Source organism: Salvelinus alpinus, chromosome 17, assembly GCF_045679555.1.
Source record: "Salvelinus alpinus chromosome 17, SLU_Salpinus.1, whole genome shotgun sequence".
Classification (NCBI taxonomy): domain Eukaryota; kingdom Metazoa; phylum Chordata; class Actinopteri; order Salmoniformes; family Salmonidae; genus Salvelinus; species Salvelinus alpinus.
The window spans coordinates 16255392-16281275 of NC_092102.1; the positions used below are offsets into that span (position 1 = coordinate 16255392).

General features: G+C 39.9%; 2 protein-coding genes across 9 annotated transcripts in view; both read left to right on the top strand.

Annotated features, from left to right (window-relative positions):
* Positions 1-17241, top strand: part of LOC139542296 (hepatocyte nuclear factor 4-alpha-like) — a 30057-nt gene extending 12816 nt beyond the window's left edge. Inside the window, exons 1-10 of one of the 5 annotated variants that reach the window (XM_071347543.1) lie at positions 9196-9379; positions 11109-11283; positions 11526-11650; positions 12303-12409; positions 12714-12869; positions 14617-14704; positions 14880-15032; positions 15196-15432; positions 15672-15794; positions 16317-17241. In XM_071347543.1, coding sequence (XP_071203644.1) covers positions 9292-9379; positions 11109-11283; positions 11526-11650; positions 12303-12409; positions 12714-12869; positions 14617-14704; positions 14880-15032; positions 15196-15432; positions 15672-15794; positions 16317-16423 — 1359 coding nt within the window. In that variant the 5' untranslated portion in view covers positions 9196-9291 and the 3' untranslated portion in view covers positions 16424-17241. Of the gene's footprint in view, positions 1-9195; positions 9380-11108; positions 11284-11525; positions 11651-12302; positions 12410-12713; positions 12870-14616; positions 14705-14879; positions 15033-15195; positions 15433-15671; positions 15795-16280 lie in introns of those variants that run through there. The other 4 variants (XM_071347541.1, XM_071347545.1, XM_071347540.1 and 1 more) reach the window with 4 other exon arrangements.
* Positions 17242-18698: 1457 nt separating this feature from the next.
* On the top strand, positions 18699-24259 carry LOC139542318 (alpha-tocopherol transfer protein-like). 4 transcript variants are annotated; one of them, XM_071347592.1, is made up of 6 exons: positions 18700-19063; positions 19363-19651; positions 19918-20099; positions 20702-20895; positions 21077-21187; positions 21731-24259. In XM_071347592.1, the coding sequence occupies exons 2-6, from the start codon at positions 19371-19373 to the stop codon at positions 22013-22015; spliced, it is 1053 nt and encodes a 350-aa protein (XP_071203693.1). In that variant the 5' UTR covers positions 18700-19063; positions 19363-19370; the 3' UTR covers positions 22016-24259. The 4 variants fall into 4 exon arrangements, with proteins under 4 accessions (XP_071203694.1, XP_071203693.1, XP_071203692.1 ...); XM_071347591.1 differs by having other exon boundaries at positions 18700-18896; XM_071347590.1 differs by having other exon boundaries at positions 18701-18994.
* Positions 24260-25884: the final 1625 nt, after the last annotated feature.

Sequence of the window (25884 nt, forward strand, 5' to 3'; positions counted from 1 at the left end):
GAAAGTTATCTACAAACAGAGTGAAGAAGTTTTCTTACTTCAACTGTTTTTAATGTTTTATTTTTGTAGAGAATCTTGCTTTAACAAATGATTTATGATTACCTAGTGGAAGTCTAAACCTTACTTTTACAAGAATATGAGTCTCTTTTATTTTTTTTAGATTTCCAGTGACAAACAAATAGGATTTCTCTGTGGTAAATTGGAGTGTGGGACTGTGAGCAAGGAATAATCTTCCTCGATTTCTAGCTAATTTTAAGCTCTATTTGCAAATGTGTTTATTGCCCAATAACATTGGGGTTATGGGGGCTGAGCAAAATTAGATCCTAGTAGTTTATCATTACCCTAAGAACAAACAGCCATGGGTCAGGACTATGATAACTTTTCAGTTGATTCAGAGAACTATTTGAACAATCTCAGTTCTTTTTCATATGAAGATGCATACATTTTCACATTTTCTTGCTGTAAATCCCACAAGGAGACTTTGAGTACTTCCAAGTTTGTGGATTTGATGAGAGTAATTGAAAGGTCAATCATGTGGATAGCACAAGGCCTACATAGCATTATTTTCATTTTGGTTTCCTCCTCTGTACTTGAATCAATGATAAAGCTCTGGACCAAATTATACACGTTCAAATCTCTGAAGTTGACTATTGGTGCCACAATCATAACTCTCTGTGGTTCTCTGCTCCAACCTGAGGTGGCAGACTAAAAGCTGTCTAAAAAATAAAGGCACATTGAAAAGAGTAACATGTTCCTACTGTGTAGGCCTCTGGGAGTCTACTACCACTGCAAGTTTTAGCTTCAATGTTGTTTCAGACATTTGCACAAAATTGTTTTGAGTCAAAACAATGTGTTTCACCTCAGCTTATCTGGAAAAATGAACTTTTTCTTTTCTGATGTACGTTTTAACAAACAAGACACAAGAGGTATAAGTCTTGGTCAGTGCTAGCTAAAACAGAGGGGAGGACAATCAAGTCAAGTCACTTGTAAACATAACATTTCAATTGTATCATCAACACTAAAGCAACCACTAAAACACTAAATATAAGAATCATTTCAACCAATGTCAACACGAAGACAGGCAGTCAACAATTTTCCAACAGTACAGACACAGTGATAATCCCACTGGTCAACCGAAGGGGCTTGTAGTTGCACAAGATGTGTGATTTGCAGATAGTTATCATCTGTTGACAAGGTCTTCGCCTGCCATGACACTACTACTACTCACATGGTATCTCCTACATCTAACACACAGACAGACAGAGCAGCGCAGGCTCAACACCGGCCTAAAATATGCTGCAACGAGCACATTGCCTCCTTGTTCTCGCTTCCACTCTTCTTATCAATATCTACAGCACTGTATCGTACACACATCAAAAACACTTACATTTTCCCTGCGCTGAAGCTCTCCTAAAAAGAATATGTTCTCATATATAGTATATTCCAAATATCATTGACTCTTGGTTTCCCCCCAGCTGTTACCTCCAGTTATTTGTTTTTATCCTCACTAGCTCTTTCCATTGGGATCGGACGTGTGGAGTGAATAAGAGTCATTCAGTGGAAGGTACAAATAGGCAGTGGTTAACAAATGGAGTTTGGTCAGTGGTCGGACTATTCAGATTCCTATTCAGAAGACAGACAGGACTTTGTTCACAACTGGAGTTTGAAGTTAGTTTCAAAGGGGAGAATCACACTAGTGTTACATCAGGTCTCATCAGCATTCAGTCCTTTGACTTTTAGCCTCGGGCTGTTTGGGTGACTGATTATAAGACTGACAGGACAGGACTTCCATACACACGTCATACACAGATGAACATGGCTACTTCATATGTGTGTGACGAGGACTGCCTGTGTCAAAAGGGAGCGTGAGGGAACACGTTACATCATGTTAAAAAAATGGAATAACTTTGTTGAAAAACAAATGTCTGTGTATTTCACAGAAATAAACGATTTGTCTGGAAGAAATTTCACTTTGAGCGTTTATATGGACTGCATGTTACTGCTAAAGATCTAGTCTTCTGACTGTTGTGTTAGGGTCTGTGCCCGGTGCAGGTTAAAACAGGTTAAAGTGAACTAGTTAAATCAGCAGGCTTCTCTGATTACTCTGTGATAAGATACTCAGGAGGCTACTTTGGCTGCTCTATGATAACCCCCTGCTCTGCCCATCCCATCGTTGCCGTTTCTGTGCCGTGGGAATGTACGACATACAGGTTAACAGGAACTAATGTTAAACATACGACCTCATATAATAGCACTCTCCATATTTGAAAAAGCATGACAGATCATATAGTTACTAAGATGACAAATGATCATTGACGATTATATTTAGCATACTATGACATGGAATCGTGTTAGCAGCATGTATATGACATGGAAGTCATGCAAATAATCAATATTATCCAGAACTCCCACATTTAGTTAAAAATCTCCCATTTGCACAACATGAGATAAATGATCATTAGTAAAATACTGAAAGTTACTAAAACGTAGACAAGGTATGTCAGTTTAAGGTGAGGATCCAAAAAGTAGCTATCAGTATCTTTCTATACCCGAACAGTCTGTCACTGCCTGAGTGTGAATAAGAAAACATTAACCTTGCAGATTACACTTTATAGAGCAGTATATGACTGTTCTTGGACGAGTTCACAGAAAATGAAGATGGGAGCTTGCGATAATAAAGACGTTTAATGGCTAAGGAGATAAGATTTCTTCTAAGTGACTCATTCCCCTCATTCCGTCACACAGATTTCCCTCTCGCTACCTTCTGGTTCTTCACGATCATTACCGCCGTGGTGATTGAGCAAATATGGCCACTTGAGGGGCGTTCCAACAGTCTTTTGTATGTGGCCCAAACCCTATTCCCTTGTGCACTACTTTTGACTAGAGCTCTATGGGCCCTGGCCAAGAGTACTGCACTGTATAGGGAATAGAGTGCTGTTTGGAACTCAACCGAAGTGCTTCATGATCATTACTGCCGTGGTGCTCAAGCAAACATGAACAAATATGGGCACTTGAGGGGTGTTCCACTAGAGTCTGTGTCTACCAAAGATGTGGAGAAGTAATCAATTGTAATGACCTCTGTTCAGACTTACTTGTATGATATACACCTAGAAGCTCTGGCGAGGCCCTAGATTAGTCGCATGTTCTATTTGACCACCTCGTGTCATCCATTGATAAAACAATTTGTGGCAGGCTACACATCTTCCTATCTCAAGCTCAAAGAAGTGTGAAGATTCTTCAGTGACATTTTCTTTGTGATTCTAAATCGGTGTTCATCCATTTGACTGGTTGTAGTGGACAATCAAATTCTAACATTTTCACTTGATCTTCTCTACACTCTCAGGCGGATCACTGTGACTTAACCACAGGAATGTTTTGATTCGGAAGAAGATTTTATTTGCTGAATCCTATATATGCTCTGGGTGGGTAGTTATCAACTCCACCAGCCTGCGTTTTACTGCTCTGAGGTCTCGGTGAACCCAAGATCATTGACCTATCGCTTTGTACTGGCACCTTCCTTCAAATACAAGACTGCTGTTTACCATGTCATATTTACTTACACAGTGGGGCCAGCATATTTGCGTATTCTGCAACATTTATTCTTTCTAAAATCAGTTGCTTTATATAAGTGTTGACTGTATTAGACCTTTAAAGATGATGTCATCTTACGAACTTATGATACACTTTCGAGTATTATAATACTTTTCTCGCAGCGCGTTCTGTTCTCACATTCTTGTTAAGCCACTTTAATTTGGTAAATCCTGCTGAAAGCTTTCTAATACGGTGCCTGCTTTCCCCAAAATGAACTCGTTAGGGCTTGAGACTCGTATCCCAATCCCAATGTGGTCCTAAAAACATAGGCTCCTGCCAAATCAAATCAAATTCTATTGGTCGCATACACATGTTTAGCAGATGTTAGTCCGGAGTGTAATATTCACGTATTCTTCAGGTATACTATATATTCTATCCACATACTGTCCATAATTTCTATACAACCCATCACACACATATAGTGCATTCAGAAAGTATTCAGACCCTTTGACTTTTTCCACATTTTGTTATGCTACAGCCTTATTCAAAAATGTTTTAAATACATTTTTTTCCTTATCAATCTACACACAATACCCCATAATGACAAAGCAAAAACAGGTTTTAGAAATGTTTGCAAATGTATTAAAAATAAAAACAGAAATACCTTATTTACGTACAGTACCAGTCAAAAGTTTGGACACACTTATTCATTCCAGGGTTTTTCTTTACTTTTACTATTTTCTACATTGTAGAATAATAGTGAAGACATCAAAACTATGAAATAACACATATGGAATCATGTAGTAACCAAAAAAGTGTTTGTCACGATCTTCATAATAACTGGACCAAAGCGCAGCGTGATCTGGGTTCCACATCTTTATTTACTATGTGAATCTCAAAGCAAAACAAAACAATAAATGAACAAACGAAACGTGAAGAAAATGCAGTGCTCACAGACACTACACAAAAACAAGATCCCACAAAGCACAAAGGGGAAATGGCTGCCTAAATATGATCCCCAATCAGAGACAACGATAAACAGCTGCCTCTGATTGGGAACCATACCAGGCCAACATAGAAATATAATTACCTAGATGACCCACCCTAGTTACACCCCGACCTAACCAACATAGAGACTAAAAAGCTCTCTATGGTCAGGGCGTGACAGTGTTAAACAAATCAAAATATATTTAACATTTGAGATTCTTCAAAGTAGCCACTCTTTGCCATGATGACAGCTTTGCACACTCTTGGCATTCTCTCAACCAGCTTCATGATATAGTCACCTGGAATGATCAAGAAGGAGAGTGATGGATTGCGGCATCAGATGACCTGGCCTCCACAATCACCCGACCTCTACCCAATTAAGATGGTTTGGGATGAGTTGGACCGCAGAAAGAAGGAAAATCAGCCAATAAGTGCTCAGCATGTGTGGGAACTGCTTCAAGACTGTTGGAAAAGCATTCCAGGTGAAGCTGGTTGAGAGAATGTCAAGTGTGTGCAAAGCTGTCATCAAGGCAAAGGGTGGCTACTTTGAAGAATCTCAAATCTCAAATATATTTTGATTTGTTTAACACATTTTTGGTAACTACATGATTCTATATGTGTTATTTCATAGTTTTGATGTCTTCACTATTATTTTACAATGTACAAAATAGTAAAAAAAAAAAAAAGGAAAAATAAAGAAAAACAATTGAATGAGTAGGTGTGTCCAAATTTTTGACTTTCGAAATTGAGCTCAGGTGCATCCTGTTTCCATTGATCATTCTTGATATGTTTCCACAACTTGATTGGAGTCCACCTGTGGTAAATTCAATTGATTGGACATGATTTGGAAAGGCACACACCTGTCCATATACGTTCTCACAGTTGACAGTGCAGGTCAGAGCAAAAAGCAAGCCATGAGGTCGAAGAATTTGTCCGTAGAGCTCCGAGACAGGATTGTGTCGAGGCACAGATCTGGGGAAAGTTACATGGAAGAAGTTTGGAACCACCAAGACTCTTCCTAGAGCTGGCCGCCCTGCCAAACTCAGCAATCGGGGGAGAAGGGCCTAGGTCAGGGAGGTGATCAGGAACCCATGGTCACTCTGACAGAGCTCCAGAGCTCCCCTGTGGGGATGGGAGAACCTTCCAGAAGGACAACCATCTCTGCAGCACTTCACAAATCAGGCCTTTATGGTATAGTGGTCAGACCAAAGCCACTCCTCAGTAAATGCACATGACAGCCCGCTTGGAGTTTGCCAAGAGGCACCTAAAGGACTCTCAGACCATGAGAAACAAGATTCTCTGGTCTGACTGAACTCTCTGGCCTGAATGCCAAGTGTCACGTCTGGAGGAAACCTGGCACCATCCCTACGGTGAAGCATGTTGGTGGCAGTATCATGCTGTGGGGATGTTTTTCAGCGGCAGGGACTGGGAGACTAGTCAGGATCGAGGGAAAGATGAATGGAGCAAAGTACAGAGAGATCCTTGATGAAAACCTGCTCCAGAGCGCTCTGGACCTCAGACTGGGGTGACGATTCACTTTCCAACAGGACAACGACCCTAAGCACACAGCCAAGACAACGCAGGAGTGGCTTCGGTACAAGTCTCTGAATGTCCTTGAGTGGTCCAGCTAGAGCCCAAGGACCAGCTAGAGGCCAGGGTTGAACCCGATCGAACATCTCTGGAGAGACCTGAAAATAGCTGTGCGGCAACGCTCCCAATCAAACCTGACAGAGCTTGATAGGATCTGCAGAGAATAATGGGAGAAACTGCCCAAATACAGGTGTGCCAAGCTTGTAGCGTCATACCCAAGAAGACTCGAGGCTGTAATCGCTGCCAAAGGTGCTTCAACAATGTACTGAGTAAAGGGTCTGAATACTTATGTAAATGTGTTATTTCAGTTTTATATTTAGAATACATTTGACATTTTTTATTAAAAAAACAGTTTTTGCTTTTTCATTATGGGATATTGTGTGTAGATTGTTGAGGGGGAAAAAATTATTTATTCCATTTTAGAATTAGGCTGTAACATAACAAAATGTGGAAAAAGTCAAGGGGTATGAATACTTTCCGAATGCACTGTATATATATATATATGTGTGTGTGTGTGTGTGTGTGTGTGTGTGTGTGTGTGTGTGTGTGTGTGTGTGTGTGTGTGTGTGTGTGTGTGTGTGCGTGCGTGCGTGCGTGCGTGCGTGCGTGTGTGTGATGGGATGGGATGTGTAGACATTATGGACAGAATGTGGATAGAATATGTAGTATATCTGAAGAATACGTGGATAGAATACTATATGTACAGCAATAGTTGGATAGGATGGCCTTGACTAGAATACAGTATATACACATGAAATGGGTACAACAGTATGTAAACATTATTAAAGTGACCAGTGTTCTATTATTAAAGTGACCAGAGTTCCAAGTCTATGTACATAGGCAGCAGCCTCTAAGGCGCAGGGTTGAGTAACCGGGTGGTAGCCGGCTAGTGACCGTGACTGAAGTTCAGGGCAGGGTACTGGGCGGATGCCGGATAGTGGTGACAAACCAATGACATTAGTGACCAAACAGCGCTCTAAAAAGCTTTACATTTGACTAAGGAGCAATTTCTTTTAACAAAAAAGTTTCTGAAGAGTTTGGTCACATTACTTTGTTATGTGCGTACAGAATTTTGTGAAACAATTAACTCTTTTACATAAAGGCAACCATTTTTTCCCCCAGCAATAGTTATTTATCTGGTTTAATATGCAAGAATTAACTGAGACATTTTACATGTGGATGTACAGTGGCAGTCAAAAGTTTGGACACACCAACTCATTCAAGGGGTTTTCTTTATTTTTTACTATTTTCTACATTGTAGAAGAAAAACTAAGTGTTAAACAAATCAAAATATATTTGAGATTTGAGATTCTTCAAATAGCCACCCTTTGCCTTGATGACAGCTTTGCACACTCTTGCCATTCTCTCAACCAGCTTCATGAGGCAGTCACCTGGAATGCATTTCAATTAACAGGTGTGATTTTTAAAAGTTAATTTGTGGAATTTCTTTCCTTCTTAATGCGTTTGAGCCAATCAGTTGTGTTGTGACAAGGTAGGGGTGGTATACAGAAGATAGCCGTATTTGGTAAAAGACCAAGTCCATATTATGGAAAGAACAGCTCAATTAAGCAAAGATAAACGACAGTCCATCATTACTTTAAGACATGAAGGTCAGTCAATAAGGAACATTTCAGGAACTTTGAATGTTTCTTCAAGTGCAGTTACAAAAACCATCAAGCGCGATGATGAAACTGGCATTCATGAGGAACGACACAGGAAAGGAAGACCCAGAGTTACCTCTGCTGCAGAGGATATGTTCATTAGAGTTACCAGCCTCAGAAATTGCAGCCCAAATAAATGCTTCACAGAGTTCAAGTAACAGACATATCTCAACATCAACTGTTCAGAGGACACTGCATGAATCAGGCCTTCATGGTAGAATTGCTGCAAAGAAACGACTACTAAAGGACACCAATAATAAGAAGAGACTTGCTTGGGCCAAGAAACACGAGCAATGAACATTAGACCGGTGGACATCTGTCCTTTGGTCTGATGAGTCCAAATTTTAGATTTTTGGTTCCAACCGCCATGTCTTTGTGAGACGCAGAGTAGGTGAACGGATGATCTCTGCATGTGTGGTTCCCACCGTGAAGCATGGAGGAGGTGTGATGGTGTTGGGGTGCTTTGCTGGTGACACTGTTGGTGATTTATTTAGAATTCAAGGCACACTTAACCAGCATGGCTACCACAGCATTCTGCAGCGATACGCCATCCCATCTGGTTTGCGCTTAGTGGGACTATCATTTGTTTTTCAACAGGACAATGACCCAACACACCCAACACTCCAAGCTGTGTAAGGGTTATTTGACCAAGAAGGAGAGTGATGGAGTGCTGCATCAGATGACCTGGCCTCCACAATCCACTGACCTCTACCCAATTGAGATGGTTTGGGATGAGTTGGACCGCAGAGTGAAGGAAAAGCAGACAACAAGTACTCAGCATATATGGGAACTGCTTCAAGACTGTTGGAAACATATTCCAGGTGAAGCTGGTTGAGAGCGTTGGTTGAGAGCGTTGATGAAGGCGTTGGCTAAGAGTGCCTTGGCCTACAAGTTGAGCTTCCAATTCTTTGGTCAAAGACATTTAGTTATTTTATGGTTTTAAAATGGCAGGAAACAACAAGAGGTGATTTCAAGCAAGTAAAGCACAATGATTTGGCTGAGATTCAACATTCATTTTATGTCTCTCATGATATAATTGTTGATCCATTACTGACAGCAAGGTGGAAAGAGAAAGAGGGAAAGAGAGAGAGAGAGAGAGAGAGAGAGAGAGAGAGAGAGAGAGAGCGAGAGAGAGAGAGAGAGAGAGAGAGAGAGATGTGGAAAAGAGTGAGAGATCCGAGTTATGTTTGAGAGAAAAACAACCATGATTCTCCAATAGAGAAGGAGTCTAGTTAAACATCAACCAGACTTCCACCCCACCCCTCCTGGGAGCCTGGGAGGAAGCTCCTCCTGTCAGTCTGACCCAGGCTTCTCATGGCCTCGTCCTCCAGAGCTCTGGAGGAGAGACTGTCCCCATCGCATAGGGGTATCTCTTTTTACTTTTTGGAGGAGGAGCCTGGCCAAATATGGGGGGGGGGGGGGGGGGGGTGAGAAGGGAAGGCACTTAGCTTCATGGACAAGTCTTTTTGATCAACTGTCAGGTAGCTGAGAGGGAATTTGTTTGTCCAAAGCACTGGTAGACATGGACATGGCAGACTATAGTGACGCCCTGGACCCAGCCTACACCACATTGGAATTTGAAAACATGCAAGTGCTCTCCATGGGCACAGGTGAGTCAGAGTCATACGTTGCCTGGTTGAACTTTGAGACTTTTGGCTACTGAAGTTTTAGTTGATGTCATCAAAAGTAGCTGTCATTTGTCCAATCTTGTATTGGATGCAAAAGGATGAGAATGTGCTTTTCTGATAATATGATCACCTTTTGTTGCAATAGTAAAACATTCAGGGGTTTTGCACAATACACACAATGCATCTGGATGATTTGGTGGTGAAACAACTGTTTGGTAGAGAATGACCTTATCCTGTTGTAACTTGTAGACTGTATATTTGACCTAAGATAGAGTTACAACAAATAGATATTCACTATATGATTTAAGTGACATGGACATCACTCTCTTGTTACATGCATCTATGTTCCCACGCATTTCGAGGTCCATACAATGAGAAAAGCATTTCTCAGAGTTCTTTGACAGCATGATAGTTTTTTTGAAAGTGAAACATTGGCCTTTCTAGTCTCCCATGACATTCAGCTGTGAACTTGATTCTGAAATTAAACAATTTCCTCTGAGGAAGAAAAGGCAATGACCCTTGAAAGACAATCGAATTGCATGGCCAATATCATCTGTGTTATTCCTTACTCATTGTACAGGCTTATACACATACATATTCAGATTGTTTATGATACGTAAACAGCATACAGTACATTGTATATGTGTAGTTTATTTCAACAATAAATGTTTTTACCAGTATAATTACAGCTTTACTACACAGGTATAACTGTGAGTAACTCAATGTAAAGTGTTGGCAGAAACCTTCCATACTGTATGATTGATTGAACCAGTCATCTCATTGATGACTTTGAGGGAGGGTGAGACTGCCTGTCTCCAGTGATTGCGTTTTCAGAGGTAATCAAATCCTGGATCAGTTACTGTTTACCTTGACTGGGATTTCAGCTACTACTCAGATAGACAGTAAATACTACTGTAATAGACCATAGCCTGATCATAGCCGTATTAGCCCATTTGATCAATCAGCAATGACACTGACCGACTTTAATGTAATCACTTGATGCCGGTTGTTCTCAACTTTTAAACTAAACTAATCAAAGTGTCTGCCCATTTGATCAATCAGCAATGACACTGACCGACTTTAATGTAATCACTTGATGCCGGTTGTTCTCAACTTTTAAACTAAACTAATCAAAGTGTCTGCCCATTTGATCAATCAGCAATGACACTGACCGACTTTAATGTAATCACTTGATGCCGGTTGTTCTCAACTTTTAAACTAAACTAATCAAAGTGTCTGTTTGCTTCGAAAATATGTTAAGTTAATGACTGAATATAATATTCAGTCATTATATTGACCAATTAGTCAATAAATATGAGGACTGAGAGAGCTACGAGTCGAAACATGACTTTTTCACGTTTTATAGCAAACATTCTGCTAAAAGTAACAAATATTTCAGCATCACATAACATTTCCTCCAGCTCAAGCCTTTCTAACTCTTTTCAACTAGTCACTCCACACCATCCATCCCTATACTCACAGGCTAACTTCCAAAAAGTTCCAAGCTGTGAATTATTTCATTGTCATCAAAAATGTCTAGTAACTACTTATCCCACTGCACACATACACATCCTCTTCCCTAAGTCAAACATTGATGACCCAAAGACCTCCTGACCTGAAGAGGAAGACTGGATTGATATAGCATTTTTCCACAGCTCAAAATGCTTTACATAGTGTAGCACCCACAATATCTCTCTGTCTGTTGTTTCAGACTCCTCACCGACTGAGAGTGCCAACATGAACACAGCCAACCACCTCGGGGCGGTCGCCCTGTGTGCCATCTGTGGGGACAGGGCCACGGGCAAGCACTACGGGGCCTCTAGCTGTGACGGCTGCAAAGGCTTTTTCCGCCGGAGTGTTCGCAAAAACCACATGTACTCATGCAGGTGCGTATATACAGTACATTATACGCAAGGGCAAACAACAGAACCACCATATTCCGGTCCATTTGGCAAGAATAATGACAGTGAAGTTGCAATTGCTGATTTATGCCTCTAGAGCCAGAGATAACAATGAAAGAATGACTTATACAGACGGTTGCAATAATGACACTGGCATATTCAACAACAGTTTTCTCTCTACTGCAACACAATTCATCTAAAGCATTCTTTCTAACTTCCTTCTCCAGGTTCAACAGACAGTGCATTGTGGACAAAGACAAAAGGAATCAATGCAGATACTGTCGATTGAAGAAATGTTTTCGAGCTGGCATGAAAAAAGAAGGTATACAATTCATTCAACTTCATTCAAATGGTAATTTACAAGAGTGAAAGAGTGAAAAAATGATTGAGATGATTGAGGCCTATGTGGTCATATTGTGGTAGTACGTATTATGCTCAGTCTCTACTTTTTGTACAAGAACGTGATGACACTAGCAGTTATTTCATAATCTCTGGTAAAGGATATCCTAGAACTAGAACGTCCCATTTTTATCAGCCAGTCCCTATCGTAGCATTGTAGAGCCGAGCAGAGCCATTGGGACTGCTCATGAGGTATGTTGCAAGAGCCAGGAGGCCAGCACTTTGTTAATGTTGACTCCATGATGCACTAAAGTCTATGACCAGCTTATGCTGAGCAAACAGTACTGTGGGGGAATTGTGGGGGAATTATAGCCACACATACTGATAAACACATCAACCTTGGGAGACTTTTGTCTCCCTCGAAGTCAATGCTAATATGAGTCAATGATAATATCCCCATAATAATTGTTAATGAGTGTCAGATAATATTGTATGCACCGTTTATTATGAAAAGAATGGCATATTTGAGTTGTATGACTTTGTAGGTTTGTCAAGTTGAGTCAGAATGGCAGTATGGGGAGTGCTTTGACTGAACAGTTTCTGGTGAACAATAGATAATAAAGGATCTATTCTATTCTGATAGCTACGGTTTATTTGTTTCTCAGCTGTACAGAACGAAAGAGATAGAATCAGCACCAGAAGATCTAGCTATGAAGACAGCAGTTTACCATCTATCAATGCACTCATCCAGGCAGATGTACTCTCAAGACAGGTAAGGCCCATGGATATGGCTATTTCGATCGAAATCATTGTAAGTCATTTTAAAGTCATTTTAAATTGCCCCAGAATGGGTAAAAAGTTGTATTGAAATAGAATTTATTTTGGTTAAATAAGTGGTGTTGATAATTTGTCTATGAATAGAACACACATGTATTTATTATTGTGTGTGTGTGTGTGTGTGTGTGTGTGTGTGTGTGTGTGTGTGTGTGTGTGTGTGTGTGTGTGTGTGTGTGTGTGTGTGTGTGTGTGTGTGTGTGTGTGTGTGTGTGTGTGTGTGTGTGTGTGTGTGTGTGTAGATATCCTCACCTGGGCCCATACTGAATGGTGACGTCAGGACGAAAAAGATAGCGACCGTCACAGATGTGTGTGAATCAATGAAACAGCAGCTGCTGGTGCTGGTAGAATGGGCCAAGTACATCCCTGCCTTCTGTGATCTGCCTCTGGATGACCAGGTAAGACGTTGCACTAGACTTTACAGTGATATACTTGGACTGGACTGGACTAAACTAGGTTGGACTAAACCATACTACTCTTATTCTGGGGTATTGCACTTTATGGGCCATTTTGACTTGGACTAAAAAGCCTGCAATATAGGGCAGGAAACCAGTCTGATAGATAATTCAAGTATTTTATTAAACCTATATTTAACCAGGCAAGTCAATTAAGCACAACAGTTATATTTACAATGGAGGCTTAGCAAGAAGCAAAAGGCCTCCTGTGGGGTCGGGGGCTGGGATTTAAAAAAATAATGTTGGAGTTAAGTATTATTGTCATTCCTAAAAAGAACAACTTAAAGCTATGTGTCCATGGAATATACATCTCTCCAATCAGCATTTTGAGTAGGGAGTGCTGCTGCTGTAAAGACCTCCGAATCCAAAGAAGGGGTTAATGTATTTGAATCACCAGTTACAATATGATGAGCTGGTTTGAAAGTTCTATCTGTGCTCAGAACCATTCCAGAATCATTAACACTGTGATGACCAGGGCTTGGTAACTGATTTGCTGAAATTGAATTAGTGAGGGATCCAACATTTGTATCTTCACACACTTACTTGACTCTGGTCAGCTCTTCAGTGACCTAAAAGGTGGTGGGAAAGCTTCCTTGTTTAATGGTTAGGTATAAGTGGCATAAGAGGTATAATATTTCCAGGGTTGGGTAGGTTACTTTCTAAATGTAATCCTTTACATGTACTAGTTATGTGTCCAAAATTGTAATCAGTAACGTCATCTGATTACTTTTAGTTACTTTTTGGTTAAGGGGAACCTTAAGAGGCATTAGAAAAAGACAAAAAGAATCCATCAAACTGTGAAAATATTCCTAAACATAATTACAGGGCTCTTCTGTAAAAGAGACCTTGTTCTCAGCATGACTCCCTGCTGGTAAAGGTTCAATAAAAACTCTCAAATAAATCAAATGCATTTGGTGTGTCATCATAGTGGACTCGCTCAGGTGGAACAAACTAAAACTTTTTTCAATGCTGAATTCAATCTAATTGAGAAAACAGAAAGGAGTCATAATGTATCTTTTCCACAAACATCCTTTCTGAATTTAAAAGTAATCCAAGAAGTAATCATCTAGTTTTTCAAAAGTATTTGTCTTTCTGATTACAATATTTTTGCTGGTAACAGTAAGCTATTTTGTAATCAGATGACATGTAACTTACTACATGTAATAAGTTACTCCCTGTCACGCCCTGACCTTAGAGAGCCTTTTATTGTCTCTATTTGGTTTGGTCAGGGTGTGATTTGGGGTGGGCATTCTATGTTTTGTTTTCTATGATTTTGGTATTTCTATGTTTTGGCCGGGTATGGTTCTCAATCAGGGACAGCTGTCTATCGTTGTCTCTGATTGGGGACCATACTTAGGTAGCCCTTTTCCCTCCTTTCAGTGTGGGAAGTTAACTTTGTTTGTGGCATTAGCCCTTAAGCTTCACGGTTGTTTTGTATTGTTAATTGTTATTGTCGGCGTCATTTCTAATAAAAAGGAATATGTAAGCTCACCACGCTGCACCTTGGTCCGCTACTTACGACGGCCGTGACACACCCCAACCCTGAATATTTCCCATGTCTTATCAAATAAATGGTTTCATAGAAGAAACAGTTAACATGGAGACTAGCATGTATGCTGGTAAGAGGTGTTTTGCTGCAAGACAGTTTCAAGGTTAAAGCTAATAATGAAATGACTTTACTTTATTTCAGGTGGCATTGCTGCGAGCTCATGCTGGAGAGCATCTTCTGCTTGGAGTTGCAAAGAGGTCTATGTTGTACAAGGACCTCCTGCTATTAGGTGAAGTCAAGATAACATCTTAGCTACAGTACATCACATATGTCATATAATAGACTAGTTATAATTGTCAGAATAGTTTATGATAGCAATATGATACTTGTTTGGGGGGGGGGTTCATCAAACACAGAGTGATCCTACCCTACAAGACAGTTCTTTTTTTCTGTTTTTTTTATAGGAAATGACCACATTATTCCCCGGAACTGCCCCGAGTTGGAAGTGATCCGGGTAGCAGTTAGGATTCTGGACGAGCTAGTGCTGTCCTTCCAGGAGCACCAGATAGACGACAATGAATACGCTTGTTTGAAAGCCATTGTTTTCTTCGATCCAGGTACTACATGAAACACATCACTTTTAAAATAAACAGACTATCACTCACTGATGTTACCAGTGAGTAACACAACTATTGACTAGAAATGGTTGTTCTACGAGCAATATGACCAGGCAGTGAGTGACCAAGCTATTGACCAAACACCTACTCTCTCCTGCTCCAGATGCCAAAGGTCTGAGTGACGCCAGTAAGATCAAGCGGATGCGTTACCAGATTCAGGTCAGCCTAGAGGACTACATCAACGACCGGCAGTATGACTCCCGGGGACGCTTCGGAGAGCTGCTCCTGCTGCTGCCCACACTACAGAGCATCACCTGGCAGATGATCGAACAGATACAGTTTGTCAAGCTATTTGGGATGGCCAAGATTGACAACCTGCTCCAAGAGATGCTCTTAGGAGGTTAGACTTCTTGATATTGTTACTGAGAAACAACAATTCTAAATCTATGGCCAAAAGTAATGCCAAAAGAATTGAGTACAAACAAGTTTCCATTAGTTCTATTGTCTAAAGAAGTGTACACTCTTCAATAGGATAAAATGCTAGTTAGTTATCATACTGTATTACCAATGGACAGTGTCACAGTGAATGAGGAAACTAACTGTTTGTGTGATTTTTGCATGTTTTGTGGTTTCCCTCAGGTTCTGCTAATGAGACAACTCACACACCTCACTCTCTGCAGCCACATCTGGTTCAGGAACACCTCAGCAACAATGTCATTGTGGCCAGCAACATGGCTACTCCCATCCATAACGTCCAAATCTGTGAGTATCAATAACTACATATGCCCGACTTTAAATGTCCAACTCTGAGGGCAGGTTCCCCAAAAACAGTTTAAGCCTAGTCCTGGATTCAAAAGCACTGAAAGTTGTGTACGGGACACCGACCATAAAATGTACCTAAAAATGCCTGAGATTCTCAACCAACGATGGGCTCAGTGGCATCAATCCACTCCCATTTGCAACAGTCAGGTAGTTGGAAGGACAAACAAGCTTGGCAGAATAATCCACTAAATTCTTCAGAGAGACTAATCAGGCTTACTTTGTCAAAGAAAACGTCTGTTATTTTTTTCTTAACATTTTTAATTCCCTCAGAAATTTCACAAAAGTGCTTATTCCTTGTCTGGAAGAAAAAAAAGTTTTCTTTCCAAGTAATGTCATGCCACAAGGTAAATATGCTGCTTTGCTGTGTACCTGACTGTGTAGTTTAGTGAATTCCTTCACTAACTGATTCTTTCTGGTTTGTTGCAGCCACTCCTGAAACTCCAATTCCCTCTCCTCCCACAGCCTCCAGTTCAGAACACTATAAGATGGCTCAAGGGGTTATAGCCACCGTGCCCAAGCAAACTAGCTCCATCCCGCAGCCAACCATCACCAAACAAGAAGCCATCTAACATAGAACTGGACCCCACAAACCCCGTCCAACAAAGCATTCACAATTTCATAATCTTCACTAGTATCTCTATTTATTTATACATACTCAGTATAAAGATGAAAAACAATTCATATGTGAGAAACACTTATTCTCAACAAATCTCAGGAGTGTACTGTACAGTTGGGATACATTAGTCAACTGACCCCCACCAGAGGTACATAGGCCTAATAATATTATTACATGTACAATGTAGTATCAAGCAGACAAGAGATGAGAACGACATTGTCATGGTTTTAAATAATGTAATAATGTGACAGACATAGCTATACAATAGGTAGTCAATTGGTTCAGATTTTTTTTTTTTTACTTTTTCAAGTTCTATTCAACTTGCTGTATGACAGTTGTGTTTCATTGAAATATGTCCCTGTCTAATATGGTTTAATATGTCCCTGTCTATATGTTCTAAAAATCGTTATTTAGTTCTGTAGTAACGTGCTTAAATGTTTGAATTAAAACAGCGCAGTCCATTTAATACTGTATACTTTCTATGGAGCCACTTCATAAAAGCTTAAGGCATTCACAGGTTGAGGAACTCACAATGTTTTCCAATTTGAAATAAATGCATTGCATTGGTGTTTAGATATAACAAATATTTGCAGTTTTACTGTAAAGACATGTTAGTGTATTTTGTTTGACTATAGAATCCTTTTGTGTCATGGTATTATAACTACTAAATTACAGAATAAACTGGCCTTTCATTCAATACACTGGAAAGATGGGCAATATGTTTCACCTTACAATGTGAAGATGAATAAAATGTCGATGTTTATTTTTAAATCACTTTGCACTGCCCCTTATTTAATTACACAATACAAGTACTTAATGGAACCTTAACTTATATGGTATGAGACCAATAACATCTAAATTAAAAATGTAGAAGGCATAGCCTATCCACTGTTAATAAACCCTGATTTTATGTCAGAAGGAAAACATATAATTTGCTACATTATTTCAGAGGTCTCCTCCTGTCACCCTATATCTATCACACATTTGTCTGGAAAAGTCAATATTGTACAACAAGTTAAGTGAATGAGAACTAGATGATTTGTTATCTTCATTTTACTGTTCTTAGTTATTACTAAGCTATGGTATTGAAGATGAAGATAGCCTACAATCATCAAGATGTGTATTTCTCAATTATTATTAGCATGGTATTATGATATGGATAATGGTCAATGACCATAATGATATTCAATGTTTATTTATCGAGGACAGGTTAACGCTGGCTAAAGAATTAAAGTGACATTTCAAAACCAGTTTGAATTGCTTGTCGGCTGTTTTCGTCTCTGACGAATGAAAAGCCGTGGCCTACGTGGCAGTGCATGGTCAGGATAAATAGTACAAGGGGTGTTTCTTCAGGCTGATAACATGTCATAAAGTAATTGCAGATAGCTGTGAAATAAAGCTTCTCATAGATTATTTTTCTACTTGAGTAAGCTAAAGAAAAAGTCAGTAATATATTCATCGATAGGTTCAAGACAAGGCATTTACATTTTTGTGTTTGTTTCATTTCTAGCAGGTTGTATTGGTTATCTCTGTCACCTCCCCTCCATTTCTCGTTACAGTAATAGGCCAACTTCGAGTTTTGTTAACAAGTGTAGTGAAATAAAATATTTTACCAGTTCATTGCGGTCCAGTGTGTGGAGTAGTGTGGTCTTACATGCATGTTTAGGAGCGTGTAGCAGCGACAGTGCAATAGAAAAGGCTATTGTCTATTTAGAATTTCTATGACCTGTCCCATTGAAGCCAAAAGGGGACAGCTGTAACGCAAGCGTTCAATCCAATTTGCTCAATCTCTAGGCCTATCAACCGACGTTTGTGGTGCAATTGCGCCATCTATCGGATCCAATGACCGCAGAAAACCTGTCTATTATCAGGTGCATATCACGCGCATGGACTTTACTTCACATTATAGAAGGCCTAGGTTAACCATTTTCTTCTGAAGATGATTAAATATAAAGTGTGTATCATAAATTACATTTTAATTTCATCTGTATAAATATGTATCCGAATAAAAAAAACTAAAGCCAACACAATTCATAATAGCCTATTTAGGGGTTGATGTATAATTTTGATCATGATTTGTTGTTACAATGTACTGTAAGCAAGTACTGAATGACGCAGCTCATCACATGCTTCGGAGTAACCAAAGAGAGAAAGAATCTCGCGCCACCCGGAACTGGCCGCGGATTGCTCCAGAAAGCTAGTCGTCACTAGTTATTACAGCCACAAAGTTATAAACCCCGCCCATTTCTACAATTTATATTTTCAAAATGTGATTTTAAACCTAACCCAAACCTTAACCACACCGATAACGTTATGCCTAACCCTGACCTTAAGTTAAGACCAAAGTGCTCATTTTGTTCTAATACATTTTTTACGATACAGCCAGTTTTGTCTGTGGCTGTGGTAACTAGTGGAAACCCAGAAAGGTTGGTTTGTTGTTGGCAGCTCCTGTTTTGATTTACTAAGCATTCGTCTGGAGAACACTTTTGACCCTGGAAATACAAAAAAAACTATCGTCATTCTGGTTGGTATTCAGAATCAGCAGTGGCTTGCAAGCACAGCTTCTTGAGTGCAGCGCGGTCAAAAGCAGAATGTATGGGAAATACAGGATAGTGTTTACAATACAGTGTTTTCAAGATATTGTCGTGACATTTATGTTGTTTAGGTCACTGCTGTTGCTGTAGGCTAGACTAGAGAATACACACCATTTTGTGGCTACAGTGTATGACTAATTGCTGATAACAACCTTAGAGATGTTCTGTGGTAATTGTGGTATTTCTCATGTGGTTCTACTGTCTTGTAATGCTCTCCAGTCCAGGTTTTCTTGTACCACGACTATTTCTGCTGTGTTGTTTTATCCAGACATGTATGTGGTATTTGTTTATATTTTAGTGGCCAAAATGATGTCTGAAGAAAGCGCGCCTATGAGGCACATTGATCTTGGGTCTCCTCCTCCTCTGGAACCACCAGCGGCTGGTTACAGGTTCCCCGGCCCTCCGCCACCCATCTACGCCTGCACTCTGACCCCAGAGCTGGTAGCCAAAGCCCGGGAGGAGCTACAGGAGAAGCCAGAGTGGAGGCTGAGAGACGTGCAGGCCCTGAGGGACATGGTGCTGAAGGAGCAGCCTAACCTCCGAACCAGGCTGGACGATGCCTTCCTCCTGCGCTTCCTACGGGCCAGGTATATCATGATGTATTACAGTACCTACCCATAATGCTCTGGGAAACTGTCACTAAGCGTCTCAGAGTAGGAGTTCTGATCTAGGTTCAGTCCCCCCGTCCATATAAATTATATAATTATGATTTGAAAGTCAAAACTGATCCTAGATCAGCACTCCTACTCTAATACTGTTTATGAATATGAGCCCTGGTTTCTTCTTATTCAAGATGTTCTATCTTGACGCTAACATAATGGTGTCCTGTCCCATGTCCTTATCCAACCACCAGGAAGTTTGACTATGACCGTGCCATGCAGCTTCTCCTTAACTACCATACCAGTCGGCGGGCCTGGCCTGAGGTCTTCCAGGACCTGAAACCTTCCACTATCAAACATGTGTTAGACCTGGGCTTCCTCACTGTCCTGCCCCATCCAGACCCTAATGGACGCTACATCCTCTGTCTCAGACCTGGTCAGTGTGTTAGCTCGCACTATCTAATGTATTTCCATGTCCAAGAAGGGCTCTAACTCTTTTTTTTCATCTTTATTTGGTAACAATTCATATGAACATACTCATCGTAGAAGAATAGAACAATAGAATAACATTTTATTTAATCTATAGGAGACGGAAATTGATAATTTACAATGCCCTATGAGCTATGTATAATTAAACAATAAGGCACGAGGGGGTGTGGTATATGGCCAATATACCACGGCTAAGGGCTGTTCTTAGGCATGATGCAAAGCGATGCAAAACCCCTGAGGTGCCTTATTGCTATTATAAACTGGTTACCAACGTAATTAGTAGTAAAAATAAATGTTTTGTAATACCATTGGTATACCGTCTGATATACGACGGCTGTCAGCCCATCAGCATTCAGGGCTCGAACCACCCAGTTTATAATACACTATAATGCATGACATAGGAGCTAATAGCTGCTCATAAACATATACAGCAAAAACTAAAATTGGAATCTTGAAAACATGTCTGCCAATAGCCTTGATATAACAGATTAAAGTTGTCCTATGCTTGACCTTTTTCGGTGTTACTAAATACAAATTATTTTACAACAGGAAAATGGAAAGCGAATGATTATCCATTTGAGGACAACATCCGGGCAATTTACCTGACTCTGGAGAAGCTGATTCAGCCAGAGGAGACTCAGGTGAATGGGATCGTCATCTTAGCAGACTACACTGGGGTGGGCTTGTCCCAGGCGTCCAATCCGGGCCCATTCCTGGCCAAGAAGGTTGTCAGCATCCTTCAGGTAACCTTATTACTGTTCTGATATTTAAGTTTTGATATTATCAACCATAACATCATGATCAAAGTACACTCGAATCAGATCTCAAATATTTATCTTATCAAACACCCTTAAGAAAGATACTCTTGGCTTGTGTATTTTGTAAATAATATAAATAGATTTGAATTTCAATGTTGCATTTCAGGATAGCTTCCCAATAAGAATCAAGGCTGTTAACATCATAAATGAGCCCCGGATTTTCAAAGGGATCTTTGCGATAATTAAGCCTTTTTTGAAGGAGAAGATGGCAGAGAGGGTGAGTCTTTCTTCTTATCCTCCTTTTTCTGTACACATTAGCCTGTTGAATTTTGATCACTGCATTCAGATTTAATTTAATCTAATTTTATTTTATTTTATTTGTCACATGCGCCGAATACAACAGGTGTAAACCTTACCGTGAAATGCTTACTTCAAGCCCTTAACCATCATTGCAGTTTTAAGAAAATAGAGATAAGAAAATATTTACTAAATAAACTAAAGTAAAAAATAAAATAAATATTAACAAGTAACACAATAAAATAACAATAACGAGGCTATATACAGGGGTTATACCCTGATGAAGACAGCTTGTCTGTCGAAACGTTGGACATAACATTTTTTGCATCTGAGCTCCTAGCTGCTCTCCTTTATTTTTTTTATATGTAGGGGTTACCAGTGATATGATTATTAGTGAATTAAAATGTATTTAGCCATTATGAATTAACTTAATCAAATGAACAGGAGTACTTGAAGTACTGTATGCTCCTTTGTGATTCTGTGACACATCAGCCTAACATAATTCCCTTTATTTTTCATACAGTACGTTCTCCATGGGTCAGACCTGCGCTCTCTGCACCGCAACATCCCTCGATCCGTCCTGCCAGAGGAGTATGGTGGGGTAGCCGGCCACCTCGACATGTCAGCCTGGTCGAAGACATTACTGGACTCTGAGGAGGAGTTTATAGTGGAGTTCTGCCAGCCAGATCCTCTAGAGGGCGTAGTTCTCCCAGACTCCATGCTGTTTGAAGGGCAGCAGTCTGGTGGTGCTGCCCAGGATGATGACACCTTCAGGGGGCTACGCTCTCAGCTCTACTACTGTTACTGATACTGACCATCACCTCTCTCTCGTTAAACTACAGTGAGGATACTAGCCTGGTCCCAGATGTATTTGTGCTGTCTTGCCAACGCCTATAGTCATTTATGTGACAATGGCCATAGAAGTTGGTTAAACAGCACAACTAGATCTGGGACTAGGCTATGAGAACACTACTGTTTCTTTTGAAACATTTATCTATGTTTTATCATGTTCCCATGGGGCAAGTTTTCAATGTTATTTAGTAGAAATGTTATTCACTACAGGAGGAACTAAATAGTCGTCTGGGCCCATATTCAAAAAGCGTCTCAGAGTAGGAGTGCTGATATAGGATTGGTTTTTACCTTTGAGATCATCATTTTATACAATTATATGGAGATGGGAGACGCTTTACGAGTTCAGGGCCTACTACATGGCCAAGCATAAGGCAGCTTCAGTTTCTGGCAAAGAGGCTTAATAGGAGCTGCCTCTCGGTTTCAAACAATTTCCAGTGTTACATTTATTTCCTATAGAGGAAGACGATCAACTGTGCCCATTTGAAATGCCACTCACTTCCGCTTTCTCCTTCATTTCTCAGAATACATGTACTGAGGCTGTTCCTGTTAGACTTCCTCTGCATGGTCATATTCAAACACCATGTTGTAGCCTTACCGGATCCATACTTTGCCTTTAATCTATTTTCGATAATGATAGATGTGCAAGGGGTTATGAATGGGGTTTAATTTGTAACCATACAAGTTGCCACTTTTATCCAAAGCAACTTACAGTGCAATGAGTGGATAGCCTACAATTTTAGCATGTGTATGTGATCCCTGCAGGAATTGAAACCAGTGATGAACTTGCCATCGGTGGTGCCACGCTCTTACTAACTGAGCCACTCAAGACCTGTAATGTCTGAGTTACTGAGAGCCCTAGCCTACAGTATGACATGTGCATTCGTTCTTATTAAGACACATTTTACTAGTCCTGATCAGTTAATACAGCCTGGCTTCAAGGACGTAACATAGTAAACATAAATCTGTAACACTCAAATTACAGTAGTATGATATGTTACATTTGGTATGGTAACATAAGACCAAAGGTTACTTAAGCCAAAAACTAAAGTGGGGAGGATGGGTGGGCGTATAATGCAAACGTCTAGCAACCCAAAGGTCACGTGTATCGAACCACATCACAGACAACTACTGCAACTACTTAGCATGTTAGCTAGCTAACCCTTCCCCTAAACTTAACCTCTAGCCTAGCTAACATTAGCCACAACAAATTGGAATTCGTAACATATCAGACGTGTCGCCAATTTGTAAGACATTGCACGAATTGCAATTCGTGCAATTTTACAATGATGGCCAAACCCTCCACTAACCCGGACGACGTTGGGACAATTGTGCGCCGCCCTATGGAACTCCCGATCACGGCCGGTTGTGCTACAGCCCAGGATTGAACCAGGGTCTGTAGTGACACCTGAGATGCAGTGCCTTAGACCACTGCACCACTTGGGAGCCAATATATTAAATGGAGGGAGACAGATTTGTGTTTACTATGTTACATCTACCCCGGAGTCCAGGTTGGTTATTTCACGTTCATCATGATTTGATTTCACCCACTAGCATTGTAGATAGTGGATAGTTCTAAAATAGTAACGACAGTATTACATATTAACGTCACCATAACTGACATTTAGCTACATGAAATGGCCTTGTTAATGCATTGTTCTAGACAAGTTTCAATCCACAGACAGATAATTATTTTCATATTTACAGACAGATACCTGCTTTATGTTTTCTTTGCATTATACCAATAGTGACAACACTTCGGGCTGGTTTCCTGGACACAGATTAAGCCTAGTCCTAGACTAAAAAGGATGTTCAATGGAAATTCTCCATTAGTACAGAACTAGGCCTAATCTGTGATTTGAAAACCAGCCCATAATGTTCTGTTTTAATCTCAACCCAGGGTACAGAAGCCAGTTCTATGGGGGACCCCACCCAGCAACACGAGCTATATTTCAGTTTTTGCCAAATATTATTACCACAGGTCATTTAGAGATTAGGTTATATTGCCACCAAGAATGTGCAAAGCTGTCATCAAGGCAAAGGATGGCTACTTTGAAGAATCTCAAATATAAAATATATTTTGTTTTGTTTAACACTTTTTTGGTTACTACATGATTCCATATGTTATTTCATAGTTTTGATGTATTCACTATTATTCTACAATGTAGAAAATAGTACAAATAAAGGAAAACCCTTGAATGAGTAGGTGTGTCCAAACTTTTGACTGGTAATGGTTATTCATTATTTTATGAAAGACCAAAGTGTTTTTTATTGTTTGATTGATTGTCATTGTTACATTGCACAATGTTATATTGTAATTAGCTAAAACATGTATTTTTCTAAGCATGTCTGCAATCAATCAAGTGTATTTATAAAACCCTTTTTACATCAGCAGATGTCATAAAGTGCTATACAGAAACCCAGCCTAAAACCACAAACAGCAAGCAATGCAGATGTCCTCCCTCATATTGCAGAGTAAACCTAAATCGATCAAGAGATTAATAAACTAATTTCAAATGCAGATGTTGTGTATTCTGCAAAACCCTTACATGTCCATTAGGCCTAGAGGATGCTTTGCACATAGAGATCTTAGGGCAGTGTTCCCCAACTAGTGGCCCACAGGATGAATTTGGCCTGCGGGTGATTTTATTTGGCCCCCCAAGTTTTCTGAGCAACAAAAGTGTTTATTTTGTTGGACATAAAAGACTAAAAACACCAGCAAATTGGCTCCAAGTGATTTTAATTTTGGAAATCGGTTCCAAGGTATTCCCACACATAATAGAGATATATGTGATCATATACAAACGTAAGCAAGGTTTGAAATGATTATGTTTTTGTCAAATGTTATATATGCTTGGGCTTCTTGCGGTCAATTTGCAGTCTACCAATTATTTGTAATTATGTTCTGGCCATCCACTTATTAAGTAAAAATTGTCCTGCGGCTGAATTTAGTTGATGATCCATGTCCTAGGGTATGCATGGGTAGAATAGAACATGGACCGGCTTCCCAAAAGCATATTAACCTCTATGGGATCGGTGTCCCCCCACGGGATGGTTGAGCTAACATAGGCTAATGTGATTCACATGAGGTTGTAAGTAACTACAACATTTTCCAGGACATAGACATATCTGAAATGGGCAGAAAGCTTAGCGTCTTGTTAATCTAACTGCACCGCCCAGTTTACAGTAGCTATTACAGCGAAAGAATACCATGCTATTGTTTGAGAGTGCACAGTTAACTTGAAAATGTATAAATAAACCAATTAGGCACATTTGGGAAGTCTTGATACAAGATTTTGAACAGAAACGCAATGGTTTAATGAATCAGCCTAAAACTTTGCACATACACTGCTGCTATCTAGTGGCCAAAATCTAAATTGCGCCTAACCTGGAAAAGTACATTATGGCCTTTCTCTCATCAAAGATGATGAAGAAGAAAAAAACACAAAAAAACAGTATTTTCTTTGTATTATCTTTTACCAGATCTAATGTGTTATATTCTCCTACATTAACTTAACATGAACTTTTCCACAAACTTCAAAGTGTTTCCTTTCAAATGGCATCAAGAATATGCACACCCTTGCTTCAGGTCCTGAGCTACATGCAGTTAGATTTGGGTATGTCATTTTCGGCCTCCATAGTCCCCTCATTAAATCCCTGAGATGTTTCCCAAAACCATTATTAACATTGCACTTGAAAACGTTCATAATCTAAGGAAAACTGAGATGACTGTGTTAAAATATAAACAGTAGACAATAGGCACATTTCAATCCTATTGAAATACATTGCATTTTGAATTGACTTCTATTTGAAGTTTCTCGTTTTAAT

Excerpts from the sequence above, each read along its gene's own strand:
- LOC139542318 (XM_071347592.1), top strand. The coding sequence starts at position 19,371 with ATGATGTCTGAAGAAAGCGCGCCTATGAGGCACATTGATCTTGGGTCT. Across the intron at positions 19,652-19,917 it reads CTGCGCTTCCTACGGGCCAG|GAAGTTTGACTATGACCGTG; the intron begins GTATATCATGAT and ends TCCAACCACCAG. Across the intron at positions 20,100-20,701 it reads CATCCTCTGTCTCAGACCTG|GAAAATGGAAAGCGAATGAT; the intron begins GTCAGTGTGTTA and ends ATTTTACAACAG.